The sequence below is a fragment of the Cygnus atratus genome, chromosome 1, assembly GCF_013377495.2.
Source record: "Cygnus atratus isolate AKBS03 ecotype Queensland, Australia chromosome 1, CAtr_DNAZoo_HiC_assembly, whole genome shotgun sequence".
Lineage (NCBI taxonomy): Eukaryota > Metazoa > Chordata > Aves > Anseriformes > Anatidae > Cygnus > Cygnus atratus.
In genome coordinates, this window is record NC_066362.1 from 95,197,370 (window position 1) to 95,214,524 (window position 17,155).

The 17,155-nt window shown below is 41.1% G+C and overlaps 1 protein-coding gene across 24 annotated transcripts in view; it reads right to left on the minus strand.

The window, feature by feature from the left end:
- Positions 1 to 6,297: 6,297 nt before the first annotated feature.
- The window catches only part of ZBTB20 (zinc finger and BTB domain containing 20), a 453,552-nt gene continuing 442,694 nt past the window's right edge, over positions 6,298 to 17,155 (minus strand). For 23 of the 24 annotated variants that reach the window (XM_035541088.2, XM_035541086.2, XM_035541105.2 and 20 more), the window contains 2 exons: positions 11,924 to 13,534; positions 6,300 to 7,678 (listed from right to left, as the gene is read on the minus strand). In XM_035541088.2, the coding sequence (XP_035396981.1) occupies positions 7,260 to 7,678; positions 11,924 to 13,514 (2,010 nt within the window). In that variant the 5' untranslated portion in view covers positions 13,515 to 13,534 and the 3' untranslated portion in view covers positions 6,300 to 7,259. Of the gene's footprint in view, positions 7,679 to 11,923; positions 13,535 to 17,155 lie in introns of all 24 variants that reach the window. The other variant, XM_035541102.2, reaches the window with a different exon arrangement.

Here is a 17,155-nt window from a genome sequence, read left to right on the forward strand (position 1 = left end):
TTGCCTGACATGACTTTATTAGAATTATGGTTAGGATGCATTTGATTCCTTGTATTTTATAACAAACCTAGAAAAATCTTTATTGGAATTACCAACTGCAACATGAAGAGCAACTTAAAGCATATTACACATCCAGGTTACTGATTTACCTTATTTACAGTAGATGAGTCAACTCTGCTTCTCCTATACTTGGACTCTTGTAATGTCTGGGGATGAAGCACTGCTGCTGAGGCTTAAGTGCAAAAAGAAACAAGCACCATTCCTAAATAAATGAAAAAGAAATCTATTTATATTTAACTTTGTATTCTTTTTCCACTGAAAATATAAATATTAAACCAAAATTATCTAACACTATCCTAGTAATGATAAACTTAAACTCAGAGAGGCGGCATGTCCTGGTATCCACAGATGTACAGGGAAATAATTCTTTCGTTCACCACAAATTTTGCACTTGTGTAACTCCACTGTTTTCATCTAAGCTACTCCTGATCCAGTAGGAGGGGGATTAGGAATAGAAACATTAAATGCATAACATTTTCTCTGTTCCTAGAGGCACTGATCTAGTTGATTAGTTATCAGCATTGGGAATAATTAGGTGGATTTATACTATTACCTAACACAGCTTTTTTCTTATTTACATTTTTTCTCAGAAAAATTAAACAAAGATTCTCCTTTGCATTTTACAATAGGTCTATGAGCGAAGCATTTCTGTTCTGAGATAGGTCATCTCTGTCAGTGTCACACTTGTGGATCCTATTTGTCTGTTCTACACTAAGGAAAACATAACACAACTTTTTGCTTTGTCTGAATTAGAGTATATGCATATTCTTCAAACTATTTCATCTTCATTTTTCTCCAAATTTCCCACCTTAGCCATCTGTCAAAATACGGGGACTCCTTTGCTCCTGCTGAGATGAACTGGATCGCTCTAAAGGAAGTTAACTGAAACCTTATGTACTACTTCTAGCAGGACAAACAAGAAGGTTAACTGCAGTATAACTGACTTTGCATGGCCAGAGCAAGCCGCTGATGGACATGAATCGAGCATCATGCCACCTTCTGATACTTAACTGTCTTATTGGACATGTCATAGATATTTGGTCTCTACCCCTCTGCAAGTCTTTCCCACCTCACTTTTTTTTTTTTTTTTTTTTTTTTTTGTCAGGGGCACTCAAATACTGGGAAGGGTTTTCATTCCATTTATAAACTCAGGACTCCATTTATAAACTCATTCATATCAGACTCCATTTATAAACTCAGATTTAACGCATTAGCTGTAGATTCTCTGCTAAATCTTTTTGCAGCAGAGTTGTGATCACTTAGGGGCTAAATCCTACTGAGTTACAAGCCTCTTGGGATCTGAGGAGGCTCAGAACCTCTCAGAGCCAAGTTCTCATCACGTTACACCTCCTTCAGGAATTTTCACAGCCAGTGTACCAACAAATCTGGGAATGTGAAATGTAGCTATTTAGATTTAGGCAGACGAGATGCTGTTTCAGTTAGGCTACCTGCTAATTCATTTCTGTCAGGTTTATTTCAATAGCTCAGAGGAGCTGGATACTGAGTTGAAAGGGCTGGATTACCAAGGTCTAGTTTTCCTTGACAGAACAGTCACCAGGTACTAAATTGATATTATACTTCTTTTTGAGTAGCAAGTCATCTTGAGCAGTGAGAGCTGTAAGATTACCTTCACGTAAAACTGTCTAAAAGGTCACAGGCATAAGCATACTGGAGGTCTGGTTATGTTTGAAATGGTTTGGGTGTTTCTGTTTTTGGATTGGATTCAACGCTCCCACAAAGAGTATGTTTTGTGCCATCAACTTATGGGATTTGTTTTCTCTACTAAGAAAGCCAGGACATGCTGGTATAACATTAAAGGCGAGAGATTTGTTCCTCCACCATGTTAATGATGCAGAATTAATGGACTAGCTCAAGGTTCACTGAAATCAGTCAGTTTGGAGTGAGTAAGAGTTGAGGAGGCTCATGGTATGTGGGTTATTACTCAACTCTTCTTTGGATGAAAAAGAAATCAGAAGAAGAAAAATGGGTATCACTTGGCCTCTTTGATCTTAGAGCAAAGGGAAATCTTATTCTCTTAGAGAGTGAATTAAATGATACTTTTTCCTGTTAGCTTACTGTGAATTTGGGCTAATTTTGAAAGTATCTGACAGCATGGGCCAGACATAGGCCTAGTGGGAGCAAGACAGTTGTTGAGAAAGTGTCCCCAGAGCAGCTCCTACAATAACAGCTCTATCTCCCTTACGAGAGACTATTACTACGTGTTTTACGAGAGGAGTGACCAGCTCAAAATGCTCATATTAAAATTTCTAAAGACTAGTGTACTCTCCTGTTACTTTCCCATTATGTCATTATGTACAAGTTGTACTTTCTGTGCCTCTGGAAGAGATCTTGTAGGAGAACCTCATTTGTGCACACACACACACGACACACACACACACACACACATTCGCTTGCCGTTCTCTCCTTCCTGACCAGCAGCCACTAACGTTGTGGTCCTGCATTCCTTGTGGATTCAGATTTCCCAAAGAGAGGCAGACTGCAGGGGAATGGGCAAGAGAAGACAAATTTTGGTCCTCTGATTTATACTTCCATGTAATACAAGAACAAGGGTGCTTCAATGAACAGCAACAAATTTAACCAGAAAATGAATCATTTCTACAAGGCTGTAATTAAATTGAGGAACTCACTTCCATAGGATAGCATTGGGGCCACCTAGCAATTAATAAGCTAGATCTTTGTAGGATAATGAGAATTATCTGCCACAATATATAATTTTTATATGGGATAAAAAGTTAAGGCCATCAATTATTATGTCTTCAGGTTATAAGCAGATACATATCTCATAGGGATTATAATAAATCTTCTCTCTTAGGCTTACTACTTTGTAATTATCCAACACGGGTCTTTAATCTTCCTCCCAATCATCTGTACCTTGCCACAGAGTCAGAGACCGAACACTGGGTGAGGTGGACCACAGGGTGGGTCTGCTCTGGCCACTCCTACCTTTTCAATTGACTTCACCAGCCTCAGCAGCAGTAAGAGAAGGCACTTACCTCTCATTTAACCTAAGGCTTCCTAATTGCACTTCTGCCTTGTAGAGAGGCTTTCATTTGTATGCTTGAATCTGTGCCCCACTTAATGCCCTTTTCCATTGCCAAAGCAATGTAAAGAGAGCTTTAGGGAAAGGGAGAATCGGGCTCAAGGAATGCAGGATATTGCATGCTCCATCAGAGGGACGTGTGGCACTGTCCACTCCTTCTCATCTACCTCGTCTTACCTGGTGTTTTGAAGGAAACCCTTTAAGCATACTGACGTGGGTGCACTCAAACACTGTCAACAGCAGTTTAGAGATCATTGGGACTACCAGTGTACTACAGGTATTCTTTCTAGTAAGGAATATAGTAGCAATGCATGAAGCTTGAAAATACCTGTAACATTCAGCTATTGTAGGTGTTTCCACACAGGAAATAAATATTTCTACAGACAGGAGGAAGCCTTATTAAAGAGAATTTGATGTTTTAAAAGATAAAGGGGTCTATGAGTGAGCTCCTAAGTTCATAGAAGGGCACTTAAAAAACGTAAGTGATCTGATGAGCACTTTCAGCTACATTTACAAGCACGCTGCAAGTTGCTCCATGTTTTACAAAATCTAGCCACTAATTTTTGAGCCTGGAAGTTTGATAAAATCGGGTTGTATTTCAGGCATGTATTTGTGAAGACCTTGACCTAAACTGTCCAAGTGATTTAGAACTCAGTTTATATGCCTTAGCTTTACTTTAAGGAGTTTACTTTTTAAATAGTACCTTCATTCATTCAGAACTGATTTTTAATTCACTTAAACACCAGTATTTGGATTTTGGTGGATGTAAACCCTGATTCTTATTTCCTGTGTACTGGAATCTCTTCTGGTATCAGAACCATATTCCAGAATATGCTACATTTTGACTGTGGTTGACCAAATTTAACAATGACAAATTAAAACAGCTTTTCCCCAGACCTCAGATGGCAAATGAACAGCTACAAATTTTTAAGCTGGGTAAAATTCATTAATTCCTCATATGGGAGAACACCAAACTTTTCAACACTAAAGATCTCAGAAAAAAAACTTCTTTTCCCCAGAGAAGCATCTTCAAATCCTTTTGTATAGCTTCACATTCCCCACTCTCCTCCCCATCCCTGTCTCTAGAACATGTATTTTCTGTACAGATTTAGTGTTTCTTCGCACAGCAGATACTAGTTCTCCCTCTCTGTGTCTTAGGCTTAGTCTTTTCACTTCTTGGTTTACATGCCCGCATTTATTTTACCAGTGCAGTTATAAAAACAATATTCTTTAACTAGCTTGTGCTCCTCCTCTAGCCCAGCCAAACTAATGTGGATTCTTTGTGAAAATCCTTGAACGACCCGAAGAAACTGGCGACAAAAAAAGACATTACCACACAAAAGGCTCATTCATTCTGGCACCTGCCTCAAAGTCTCTTTATGTTGTCTAGTGCAAGTGAGAATTGGGCCTTGGACATTTAGGATCTGCTGAACAATACCTTGCAGGTTACAGAAAGATTCTGAGAGTGAAGTATCTGTCAGGGTTTTTTTGCCCATAGTAAATCAGTAATGGAATGGGCCTAGAATGTAGCAACGAGGTTACCTGTGCTGAATCACAGAAATCTGATACAGAAGCTGCAGGTGGAAAGAACACACAACATTTTATGTGCAGACCTATCGAGTCAATATTTAGAGGGTTGTCCAGCATCAAAGAATATCTCATGTGAAATGCTCAGTGTTCACAAGCAAAGTTTTGTAAACTTAAGAAAGCTTAATTTAAATATAGACACGAGTAAAAGCTAAACTAGCCATTTTTTTTTCTTTTTGCATATTTTTGTTAGGTGCTTCTTCTCTGCCTAAAAAATAAAGTCCAGAGTGCAGCTGGTGCAAATCCTAGCTATGGATTTCAAGCAAGACAAAGACAGTGTCAGACACTGAACCAACTGAACTAAGGACCCATGTACTTTGGGAGTTGGCTTTGGGGGAAAATTCTCACACAGATACACAGAAGACAACTAGGGAGAACACCAGCCCAAACACAATAAAACAAAATACAAAACACCAACATGTATATGCAGATCAGGAATCAATCTGTCACACCGATCCTACATTCCTTGCATAGCTTTGCATATGCAGAGAATGCGGGATGTGGCCCTTAAGTTAGACATTTTTGCAAATGAAGAAGGGAAGATTATTTGCAATGGTAACCTTTTAAGTTATTTTGGCATCAGCACAAATTACCAGGGGCAGGATCAGATTCCCACACAAATATGGAAGCTCTCTAGAGAGCAAGGCAGGGATGAGAGAACAATACAGCAGATTACTTCTTGTCCAGTGACCAAAAAGAAGGGAAATCCTAGTTATTACACACTTCCAAAACTTTCATTACATTTTCAAAAACAAAGAAAGAAAAGAAAAAGACTACAAACTCTATCAGCCTCAAAAACAAGGGAACGTTGCAAGAAACTATCTTTCTCAGAAGGAACCTCCCTTCAGCAGAAATAAATTCTGAGATGGAACCAAAACCAGAAACAACAGAACCTTGGTAAGAGCCAAAAGAGAACCACGTAATTCAAAAACAAAGTAGCAGTTCAACCCACACTGCAGGACGCACAAACTCTAATAGATAATCCCACAGATGACTTCACAGAGCCCCTCATCGACCCAGGTAATTCTTGATTCCATTAGAAACGAGAGAGAGAGTGAAAAAAATAATACTTGAAAAGAAAATTAAGAAACATCCTTCCTCTTTTTTAAAATAAAAATCAAGATCATCTCCCCTCCCCCCCTCTATCTGGAAGCAGGTTAGCTAACCTTAACAGTCTCAATTTAAAATAAAATATATATTTATATATATATTCATATATATAATAAAAGAGAAGATATTAGTGGCAGTGTACGCAAAACAAAAAAGAAAACAAAGAAAAATTACTTTTAACAATCTCACTTTTTTTGTTTTTTTTTTACACAAATACTGTTGTAAATATATTAAAAAAATCAGCATTCTATCTGGTAAACGTCACTTTTGCCCCTCTATAAAATTTTGAATTAAAAAAGTCCCAAGAACTCTTTTTTTAATTATTCCCCTCCCCACCCGCCCTCTATTCCTCTTTCTTCCACAAGAATAAATCCTGATGCATTTTTTTTTTGCAAAGATTGTGGGAACTAACCCTTCTCTTGTACCTAGATCCATAGGTTGCAACCTCTGATATCTTTGATTTTCCTCTGTGTTTCTCTTTGCCTTCTGTGAAAGTCCCTCTTGATTGTGCTGAGGCCCTGGGCTCAGCGAAGACACTGAATAAATTACAAAAAGCCACCGTTGCTCGTTGTCTGAATCTTCTTGGTTTCTGCTGTAAGGTGGTGGTGGTATGGGAAAAGCAGCGGGGAGGGTGAGCCAAAGAGCGTGGGATGGAGCAGAATCCAGGTGAGGAACCTCTTATTCTTTTTTCCTCATCCTGCAGGGACTCCACACTATCCAAGCCACACTGCCTTGCACTCCCCTCAGCCCTTTCGTGTGTTTGTGGATGCATGTGTGTGAGAAAGCAGACACGTGGTGGAAACCAGCAGGGCCTTGTTTCCTCTGGTTGCTGCTCAACCAGAAGCAAAATATTCCACAGTTCTAACTGGATACTGTGAAGTCCAAAAGCGGTCAGCATTGTGAATTATGTCCATTGAAACACTGCGAGCGGTGTACTTATAACGACAGTAGGCCTTGTAGATTTTGTAATATATTTTGTTTTGTTTCTTTTTTTTTGTAGTGCTCTTCACAAGTGAGAAAAAAGAAAATTTTTTGTTTTTATTTTTTTTCTGTCTGTTTTTTGATTTTTTATGGTTTTTTTTGTTTGTGTTTTTTTTTGTGTTTTTTTGTTTTTGTTTTTGTAGTAAAGAAGGGTTGTATTTAGAGGCCAGTAGCTAGAGATCCAACCAGTGGAGCTCATGAAGCACTACCTGGCCTTAAGGCCACCATCCGAGGGAGGTTGGGAAAATTATTATTCACCCAGCCTCCGGAAATGTAATGTACCAGCAGGCAAAAAACAGTTCTTCATGTAGTACAAAAACAACAAAACGAAATGAACCCAAAAAAAGGAGGAAAATAAAGGTAAAAATGAAACAAAAATCATTTCTTAAATTCTAGTGCCATAGCTTTTTTTGTTGTTTCTATTTTTTTTGTTCATAACAAAGAGAGAGAGAGATTCTACTTATCCGTCTGACACATGCATCCTCATGTGGTCGTTGAAATGCTCGATTTGGTCAAATTTAGCTGGACAGACAGAGCAGACGTATGTGGTCCCCTCTGTGCAGGCCACCACCCCAGCAGGGACAGCCCTGGCGCCGGTGCCGGTGGCTCCAGGCGTGCCGTTGGTGGCACTGTGCAGAGCCACATGCCTCTCCAGCAAGGTCTTGTGGGAGAACTTCTTCTTGCAGATGTAGCACTCGTAGGACTTCTCCCCGCGGTGGAGGCGCATGTGCACGTTAAGGGAGCTCTTCTGGGTGAAGCGCTTGTTGCAGATACTGCACTGGTACGCCCTCACGCCAGTGTGCGTCACCATGTGTTTGATTAAGTAATCCTTTAAAGAGAAGGAGCGCCAACAGATGCTGCATTGGTGGGGTTTCTCACCTGCCCATTGCCAAAGACAGAGAGAGAGAGAGAGAGAAAGAAAAACAGACAAAAAAGAAAAAAAAAAAGATAACAGAATTAAACCAGCTCTGTATGACTCTTTGCAATAAACTAATGGTGAGTCCTACACGGGTCTTTGGAGAGATGCTTTGGCTAAGAAGGTGTAGTTCTGTTAACAACTGTGTTTTGGGACCTAAAACTTTGTCTGACCAGGGGTTTCACAGTGCTTTACTATGGAGGCTGCAGGTATTCCCAACTTACACACAATGAAAAGGAGCTCAGGTGATATGCTCAAGCTCACGGAGACGGCACTGACAAAAACAGGAGTTAAAAAGCGCTGGCATCTTCTACTCCCAGCTTCAATAGCTCAGCCTCTGCTGCCCCAGGCAGGGAGGAGGAATGTTCATGTCTTGTCCTCTTACTCCTTTCCAGCAAGATCTTGTTCAAGTTATTTTACCTTTCAGTGCTTCTGTCTCCCTACCCGTATGCAATAAAAACATGATCTACCAGACCGCTGACTTGTAACACACTCATTTTTGGTAAATTGCTTCAAATTTCCCAGAAGAGAAGTACTAGAGATTGCCAAGGGAATCCAGCTCTTCGTGACAGGTTTACATTTGCTGCCCCTTTTTTGGTCAACTCTCTCAGTTGAATTATGGACAAGAGTAACCGAAAAGGGTACCTCAATATACAGGACTGCCCAGGCCAGCCAGCAGAGTGGAAAGGGCAGCCTAACACATGAACATCCATGGTAACAGAGGTGAAATTTAAATGACCTGACCACCAGATAAAAATTCCTAACCAGGTAAGCCAGAGATGTGAACTCTGATCATATCCAGACAAACCATGATGAGGCAGCCTTAAAAAAGTATTTAGCTGAGGATATATAACTGATTTGTCCAGACTACTCTTAATTCCTCTGCATGCTCAGAGTTCTTCTGGGAGACAATGCCACAGCCTTATGCTTCACAGCATCAAGCAACATTTGCATGATACATGGTAGTTCATCACCCTCAAACCTGCTAGGGCGAGAGACTCCGTGAAACAATTAAAATGATCCTCTTGTTTCACCAAATGAAAAACTATTTCCTTTGGTCATTCTGCAATCTCCTATCTAGCAGACATCCTCTTCTTTCACATCCTGCTTCCTCCTTTTTACAGTCTGCTCGGGACTGTTTTATATCCTGAAGAGTCAATTTTCAGGGATGATCACACGCCTGTGGTAATGTGTCATTTGGCTTTGCGTAGTGAGATTAAAATATGCTACTTATGCTCAATTTTAAAAGGAGATCATTAATATGGATTGGATGGCAAGGACCCTTTTTTTTTTAATCACCTCCATCTTTGTTTCTTTTTATTTCACGGTTTGCACATATGATGGCAACATCTGTGGATGGATCCACATGCTGCACTTCCTTGCACCAATGATGTGTTTGTCCCAGTTTGGTCAAAGATACTTGGTCAAAACCCAGTAAGTCCTTACTTTCCTGCCTTTGCCGAGCATAGAGTGGTGAGTTTAGACAGGCCAATATACTTGACATGTGCTATCTGGAAAATGATAGTGTGTCAGCTATAATCATGTCAGATTAATTTACAAGAGACTGATTACATTTGCAACACTCATTTTTGCCTCAGGCAAGATATCTCCCAGAGTTTTTAAGAAGCTGGTCTCCCTTGCTGTAGACCCTGTTAAGACTATGCTATAAAAACACCCTAATTTTTTCCTGCACATATTTCTAAGATTATGCTGTGTTCTGGCTTTTTCTAATTTTATCTTCTAAATCTTCCTGGGACTTCTTCTGTCCTAAGAATCTCAAAACTCTTAAGGTTTTCTTCTTTGAATGTGAATTTAAATGCTTCCTTACTGATCACTGTGTTGCCTTTTCCAACTGTAGTTTTTTAGTCCATGATTCTTCATCTTGAAGCCAGGTGTTCGGTGAATTAGATGTGCTTGTTCTTCCTTTTGGTTCTTTATTTCCTATTTGGCTGGTTTCAGCCAGTAATATGGGGCAGTTACTGGATATTAATCACAGTCTGATATGTAGGAGAAGGCAATGATGGCTTGTAAGGTGTACAGTAACTGCATACATTCTAGCTCTGCGTTTCCACAACAGTGCATGTCTGAGAACAACACTGTGGGATACATTAAAGCCAGCCTGCATGGAACATGGCAAAACATCAGTCTCTAGCGTGTTTGCATCCATGTGAAAGGAGAAAGGGAGGTAGGTTTGTGCCTACACTGCAGTGCTTTCATTGCATATAAAGCTGCATCAGAGTATCATTCTTGGAAGCATAAAAACATAGAAAGATTGGGTGAACTTTAGCTTGTTGACTTCTGTTTTCTGATTAGACTCTTCCATGGATTCTCTTGTGAGCCCTCCTGACAGCAAGACTAATTCAGACATATGCATCTCCGAAATCTTTCCCTTTTTCCTTGGATCCTTTCCAGAACCACTTCACCTGGCTACTTTCAACAGGGCTGAGTAAAGTCACCCTGACAGTGGGCACAGCTGTCTCCACTCAGTTTTTTGAGTGCTCCTGTCCAGCAATGGACAAGGTAACAGAGGGATGCTTTCTTCAAGACTTCAATATAAAGGTCATTTTCAGAAGGATTTTTTGAAGCCCTGCCCTCTATTGGTCAAGGTGCTATTGTTTTTCCAGATGTTCCAGAAACCAGTTAGTTCCTAAATGAAATCATTTATCTACACTATTCTTTCCTTGCCACCGGAAGTTCATTATTTTTGGCATTCTTAATACACACACAAACTAAATATGAAGTCATGATTGGAAACGTCTATCCATTTCCTTGGCTCACTATGCATAGCAGCTAGGTCTTTCTTTTTGGTCCCTTTTATCCAACTCTAAATACCAAACATACTATGCAGTTGAGGGTGGGGGAAGTAAAGCACCTAATCTCAGTGAAGTTATTTGTGAAAAAGCCTTTCTAGCTTTTGGAACAAGGATGCAGGCAGATGTATTTTACTGTGTTTTTAATGGGATATTTCTCTGAAAAACACAACACCATCTACATGGTATTTTAGCTACTCATCCACAACAGAAGGATGGAGGACATAAACAGACACAAGGGGTAGTCTTGTGATTCAGAATTCTTGATCCTTGCAATCGTACATTTTGTATCAGTCCTGAGGAGTGAACCTTTCTGTATATTATGTGTATATGAGAATATAAATGTGTGCCTTAGATTTCTAAAGGATTTTTAAAATTAAGTGATAATTATACATAAATAGTAGTTAAAAGTTTACATACATGCATGGAAGTGAAATTTATTTGATACAGTAGGGAGGCACGATTTACATTCCCCCCATACCTTAGGCAATTTCTCCAGGTTCTACTCCACATATCACAAACCAAGCATTTATTTTAAGACCTGATGTTAACAAAATGACTGCTTGGTGAGAGAAATATTTACACTTTCTCTAAACTAAAATTTATCTCCAAAGTCAAAATGAGCTGAGGGCTAAAGGATGCAAAATTTTCTCTTGAACCCAGAACAGCTTCTTCATTTAAGATATATATATATATATATGTATATACATCCTTGCTTTAAGTCTCATAACTCAACAAAGCTAGAAAAGGCAGTTTTGGATTAGTAGCAAATATGGCTACCTATTTTGTCTCAAAAGACCATATACTAAAAACAGTTGCATTTTTTAGACTAAAAGGTTGCTGCTGTTGTGTTACATTCATTATTTAAAAATTTTCTCCCACCAAGTCCTATGTTTCTGTAGTTGCAGTTAGCAAAACATCTGGCTTACCAAGAGACGGGGAATTATAGCAATAAGCTTCAATGAAGTACAGAAAAACTTCTTGAAAAAACTCCAAATTTACTTCTTCATAGAAATATGTCAAATTTAGAAAATATGTGGCAGAGCGTGTGTAACACTCAGGCCTGGAACTACTGCTGCAACTCCACCAGGAATGAGCTTGGGGACAACAAATGCTTACCATTTCCTTGTATGGAAGCAGGACACATTTTATTACAAGCAAAAAAGAGCTTGTTTCTGCACCATACACAGTTAGGCCCCTCTACGGGACCTGTGTGTGTCCACAGCGGCTCAACTTCAATGCAGTCAGCTTAGACAGTGTTCGGTGAGACCAGCTCTCTGAGCAGCCTCTCCCTCCTGCTTGCGCTGGGGGCTGGCAGGTTGGGAAACAGAACTGAAGCCCTTGTTTGTAAAGGACTTTCCCTGGCTTCATGTGTAAGCCAAAGGGACGTACTCTTACCTGTGTGTACAAACATGTGCTTGACGTAGTTCTGTTTGGCGGTGAAAGTCTTGTTACAGAGAGTGCACTCGTAAGGCTTTTTTTCACCTTGCCCACCTGCTGTGCTGTGGCCCGCAGATGGGGCCAAGGGCTGAGGGGCTGGCAGCTGAGCAGTAAAGGTTGACAGGCCAGGCTGGGACACTGTCACAAACTGTGTCTGTTGGCCAGCTATGGGCTGGGGCAGGCTGAAGAGAAAAGGCTTAGGGCCGCTGCCAGCAGACTGTGTGGTGAAAAGGGCAGGCAGGTAGGTGTTGCCAGCTGTGCCAATGACCTGAGTGTTGCTGGTCAGAGTCAGTGGCATCCTCAGATTGCTGGTGAGGGTTTCTGTCTGGCGTAAGTAGATCTGTGTGGTTGGCAATGGTTGGGCAACAGTTGTGTTGACAGAAGGCTGCAAAGCCCCCTTTTCGGTGCTGTTATTGACTGTGAGCACTTTGCTGTCCATTTCAACGTCATTGCTTCTCTCTGGTGAGGAAGAGTTGGCATCTACATGCTGCTGCTGCTGCTGCTGTGGCTGAGTGCCATCAGCAGGGACGTCATTTTGATCTGCTTGAGAAGGTTCTTGCTGCCCATCCCGGCCCAGACCAGCCATAAACTGCTGCTCCACGGAATCGGGCTCAGTGCCAATGGAGGAACTGACTCCCGAGTCAAAACTCTCCCCTTTGGGCTCACTCTCAGTGCCTTCTGCTTGGTCAGTGTCCTCAGTGCATTCCTCAGACTCGTTGCGCTCAAGGATCTGCACCCTCTGTTGGCCATAGTAGTCATAGTCATCCTCCATCTCCTGCTTAATATGGATGTTGCCCATCAGGGTTTGAATTCGGACAGGGCGTGGTTGCTTGCGGCAGTGCGTGGTCTCTGGAGTGGTGGAGAGGTACCGCTCCATCTGTTGTGACCGTTCATGGATCCGGGTAATCCAGCTGGGGTCTTCCATGTGATGGTCCCTGGGGAGCCCCAGGGCTGTTTCGTGGTGGCTGACCACAGCCCCACTATAAAAGGAGCGCTCCCCACTGCCATTTTGCATGGAACAGGCATAGAGGGCTGAGTAGATCCTGTCCACACTGTGCTGCGAGTGGCTCTGCAGGTAGCCGGACTCTGTGTCAGTGCTCTGCCCCGAAGTGCCTGATTCGGGTGTTCCCCTGGGTGTCTCCTGGCCAGAATCCTGAATCACCGGGTAGACCTCTCCCACATTTTGTGAGACAATCCTTGTGCACTCATCAATCACAGTCTTGATCTGCAGGATGCTGGCAGCTGTGAGGATTTGGAGGGCCTCTGATTGTGAGACCCGCAGCACCCCACTGTACATGAAGTCAATGAGCTTTTGCACAGACTGGACTGACACCACCGAGGGGATCTCGATGTCGCTGTAGCCCAGCAGCAGCTTGTCCTGGAAGAAGGGGCTGCCAGCCGCCAGCACGCAGCGGTGGGCGCGTAGCATGCTCCCGTGGATGCGGACCGTCACGTCACAGAAGTGGCCACGGTTGCGCTGCTCGTTGAGGGTCTCGAGCACAGAATTGCTGAAGTTGTGAAGGTTGATGCTATGAATGCGCTCTGTCATCCCCTTGCAACTGATGTTACCTATAGCAAAGCAGGTGACAAAAAAAAAAAGAAGAAAAGAACAGATTGGGTCTTGTCCTCTGCAGAAACATAGCCAGGACATTGGCAAAGGTGACTGCCCACTGGATTAAAAAAAAGCTGATCATATCGTAAAACTCGCAAACAAAGGCACCAGTAAGAAGACGCTGCCTTTGTAAGGATAGAAGTAAACTTCTGCAATTCTTTTGCAGAAGCTCATGTTCTGAATTTTTGGACAAAAGCAGACAAAAACAGGTGTAGCTGGCCTAAGTTTCAACCACATTCCTGGGCCTTGGACTTCCTATCAGCTTATATGGCTTTAAAAAGCCTAGGGCCAGCCAACTGTAAACACCGAGCTGGATTTTAGGCTGTTTGGATGTGGACTTACTCCAGAAAAGATCGGATTCTTTCTTTAATGACCCTTTACTCCAAGTTGTTAATGTGAAGGGTCAACATGAAAATGCTGTTTCTATCTAGATTGTCATTTTAAGGAATTTGGATCCTGGGTTTTATGCTACAGTTATTTGTACAAAAAGTTGGCAGTCACTTTGCAAAATCCAAATCTGGTTCAAGATTTAGACTGTAAATGTTCCTAAAATCCTACGCACAGTGTTGTCTGGGGCTGTGGTTTAGAACATTTGCTACCCAATAGTGACAAACAGTCCTCTATAAGAACCCAAAGCAAAAAGTTAACATGAGCTGTCCCCTTCATTTTTAGCATATCCCAAGTTCTGACTGGCACCAGAATGCCATCATATAAAAACAAATGTTCTCCTGCTGTTATTTACTTGACAGAAACTGGAAAATTACAGACATTTACTCTAAGGAAGACTTTGTCTTAGGTTGGCTGAATAATATAAACAGAGAACAGTTTAGAAAAGCACCTAACTAATATGGGTACAGAGCCAACATATCCTTCAAAATTAACTTTCCCAAGTAACTTCTTAATCTCTCAATCCACTTTTCCCTATCTCCATCTTGCTTTCTTTGGTTCTAATGATTTTTCGCTACCTTTCCTGTTCTTTACTCATTTTTCATCTGTTTAGCTTTTGATGGCAGAAACTACATTTTCATCTTTTAACTGTTAATAACCAACTGCCTTTTGAGTGGTAAACAAGTGAAACGTTATTAATAAATTACCTCTCTTAGTATTCATAGTACATCCATCACCTTGGTTCCCAGAAAAGCACACTCGGGAAAGTAATGAAAAATCACCACTAGTATTATGGGCATTTTGTCTTGAATATGCCTAACTAAGCTACAACTCCTTTTACACAACTGGTTGTTAGGGTGTGAGAATTTAGAAGTGATGTTTGGTAGAGAAACATGAATAAATTAAACTAGCTTACTGTCACTGTCTGTTTTAACAGAAATATAGAGAGCAAATAAATGACATTGAAAATGGTTTCATATACATGTTTTTTAACCCCAAAATGTCCCTCTGATCCAGCCTAAAGGGTGCTTTACATCTTATACTCAGGCAGTAAAACAATGTGCACTGCAATTTGCAGGAAAATATGGAGTGCTCCCTCCTCCGCTTTTTCCTTCTCATTTTTCTCATTTATCCCCTCCTGCCATCTCAAGCACCTTTTATTTTGGTGCTTCAGATAAAAACCACCTTGGACACAGGCGGTCATTTCAATTTCATGAAGCTGATGATAATAAAAGGGAAGCATAAAGGTCAGGAACTAGAAATCCTGATGTGGCCAAGCTGAGTGAAGAAATCAGATGCTAACAGATGTGAACTAGCCAGTATCAGAAAGGTACTAATTTCCATGTGAGGTTAGAGCACTAGGGAGATGCTCAGATAGCAGTAACAAGGAGGAAACCATTAACAGTATCGTGAACATTGTGAATTACATCTGTCTTGTTCATAAGCTTTGTTGGGAAACCCGAGCTTTTCCCTCTGGTGATACTGATCACAGAACTGGAAAAACATCTCAGCAACTAGGAGCCTTTCCTTCAAGAGCACTGTGATTACTATAACAAAAAATAATGTACAGAAGAGATCTATTTCCTCCTCCTTCCAGCCAGAATCATTCTCCAGAGGCTTCCAGGGTAGATCCATTTTTCTTTTCTTTCTCAGCATGTCAGAGCACACAAGGATTCAAAATGTATTGAAAAAAAATAGGAATCCTCGATTTGAAAGGAAGAGAGCTTGGCAAAAGCTTTGTGTTTGTGAGGACACAGAAGGGTGGAAGATTAATGATAAACACTTCTTTTCAAGACTTACAGTAGGCCATGGCAAGTGATTGCATAGCTACCCATTTATCTGCATCTCTCTTTGAGTGCTGGCCTATCAGTATACTGGAAATCTTTCCATCAGTAAGTATTGATCACTACTTGGTCTGACCCTATTGCTCCCTTTTCATGTAATTAGGTCTTTAAGATGTTCCCTTGAAAAGGGAATGACATATAGTTTATGTTTGGTTTTGTCAAATGAGGTATTTCAAGGTATTTCATAATAAGAAGAGATATGCAGCAGCCTAATACAAAAAGCAGTCTAAACCAAAAATCACACCTTGTATATGCACAAGGTCGAACATGCTACAGACAGGTCTCTTGACTCGAGTTGGTGCAAAGAATCCTGACTTTGTTCATATGCATCTTGGCAGACAACAATAACTTTGTTGGCCAGACTCTGAAAATTGCATCCTCAGACCCAGCTCCTTCTCAGTGTGAGCTGCACCAAAAGTCTGGGAAAGTAAATTTCGCAACCTGTTCACAGATCATGTACAGAAAGGAGGAAGGACAAGGTTCATCTTTAAGTTTCAGCATCCTTCCTCAGGTCCTGGATGGAAGAAGTGAGAGTTGTGTAACCACAATGCATTTGACCATTAGCTACTGATGAAAACAGCCAGAGTTGATCAAGGTGAAGAAGAAGAGGTTTGTGCATGTTCATGAGAGACTGGTGTGAACAGCTCTCCTATAGGAACTGATCTAGGATGCTAAATTCCTTGAGGTGTAGGGACTGAAATAAAAGTCACTTGAGTCACTTCACGTAAGGCAAGGAGTACCTTTTGGTTGCTCCTAGTATAACAGTGCTTTCCCTTAAAGATCCTCTTCTTATTTCTTTACTGCTTCAAGTGAAATTGGAACATCTATCACCTCTTCAACTGATTAACAACTGAGATTCAGTCCTTAAGAATAAAACAAGAGTGGTAGGTGGAATAGACACATAACAAATGGTAAAACAACTAATGCAGATTTTGAGGATATTTTTTCCAGGCCACCTCCCTTGACTCTTAACACTGAAAACCATACCTACTCAAAGTACAGGCAAGCAAATCACTTGCAGTAGTGTCAGGGATGCTACAAACCACAGCAGCATAAAAAAGCAGTAATTCAATATAACAAATTCTAGAGATTGGTCTCTAGCAAAATTCACTGTCCCATGAATTCTCCCTCTCTGTAGGGAACTGCATCCCGATCCAAGTTTTGCTGTTGCTCCTTACTGTACACTGCTGTAAGCAAAAAGTCCAAAGGTGATGCTCCCCATAAAGGGGTGGACTTATCAATGTAGGTTTAATTCTAAAGTAAATGTGGCATTCTGACAGAGAATACTAGAGCCTTGGACAAGCCCCAGTGGCTGTCAGTTCTGCACAAGAAGCATGCACACACACG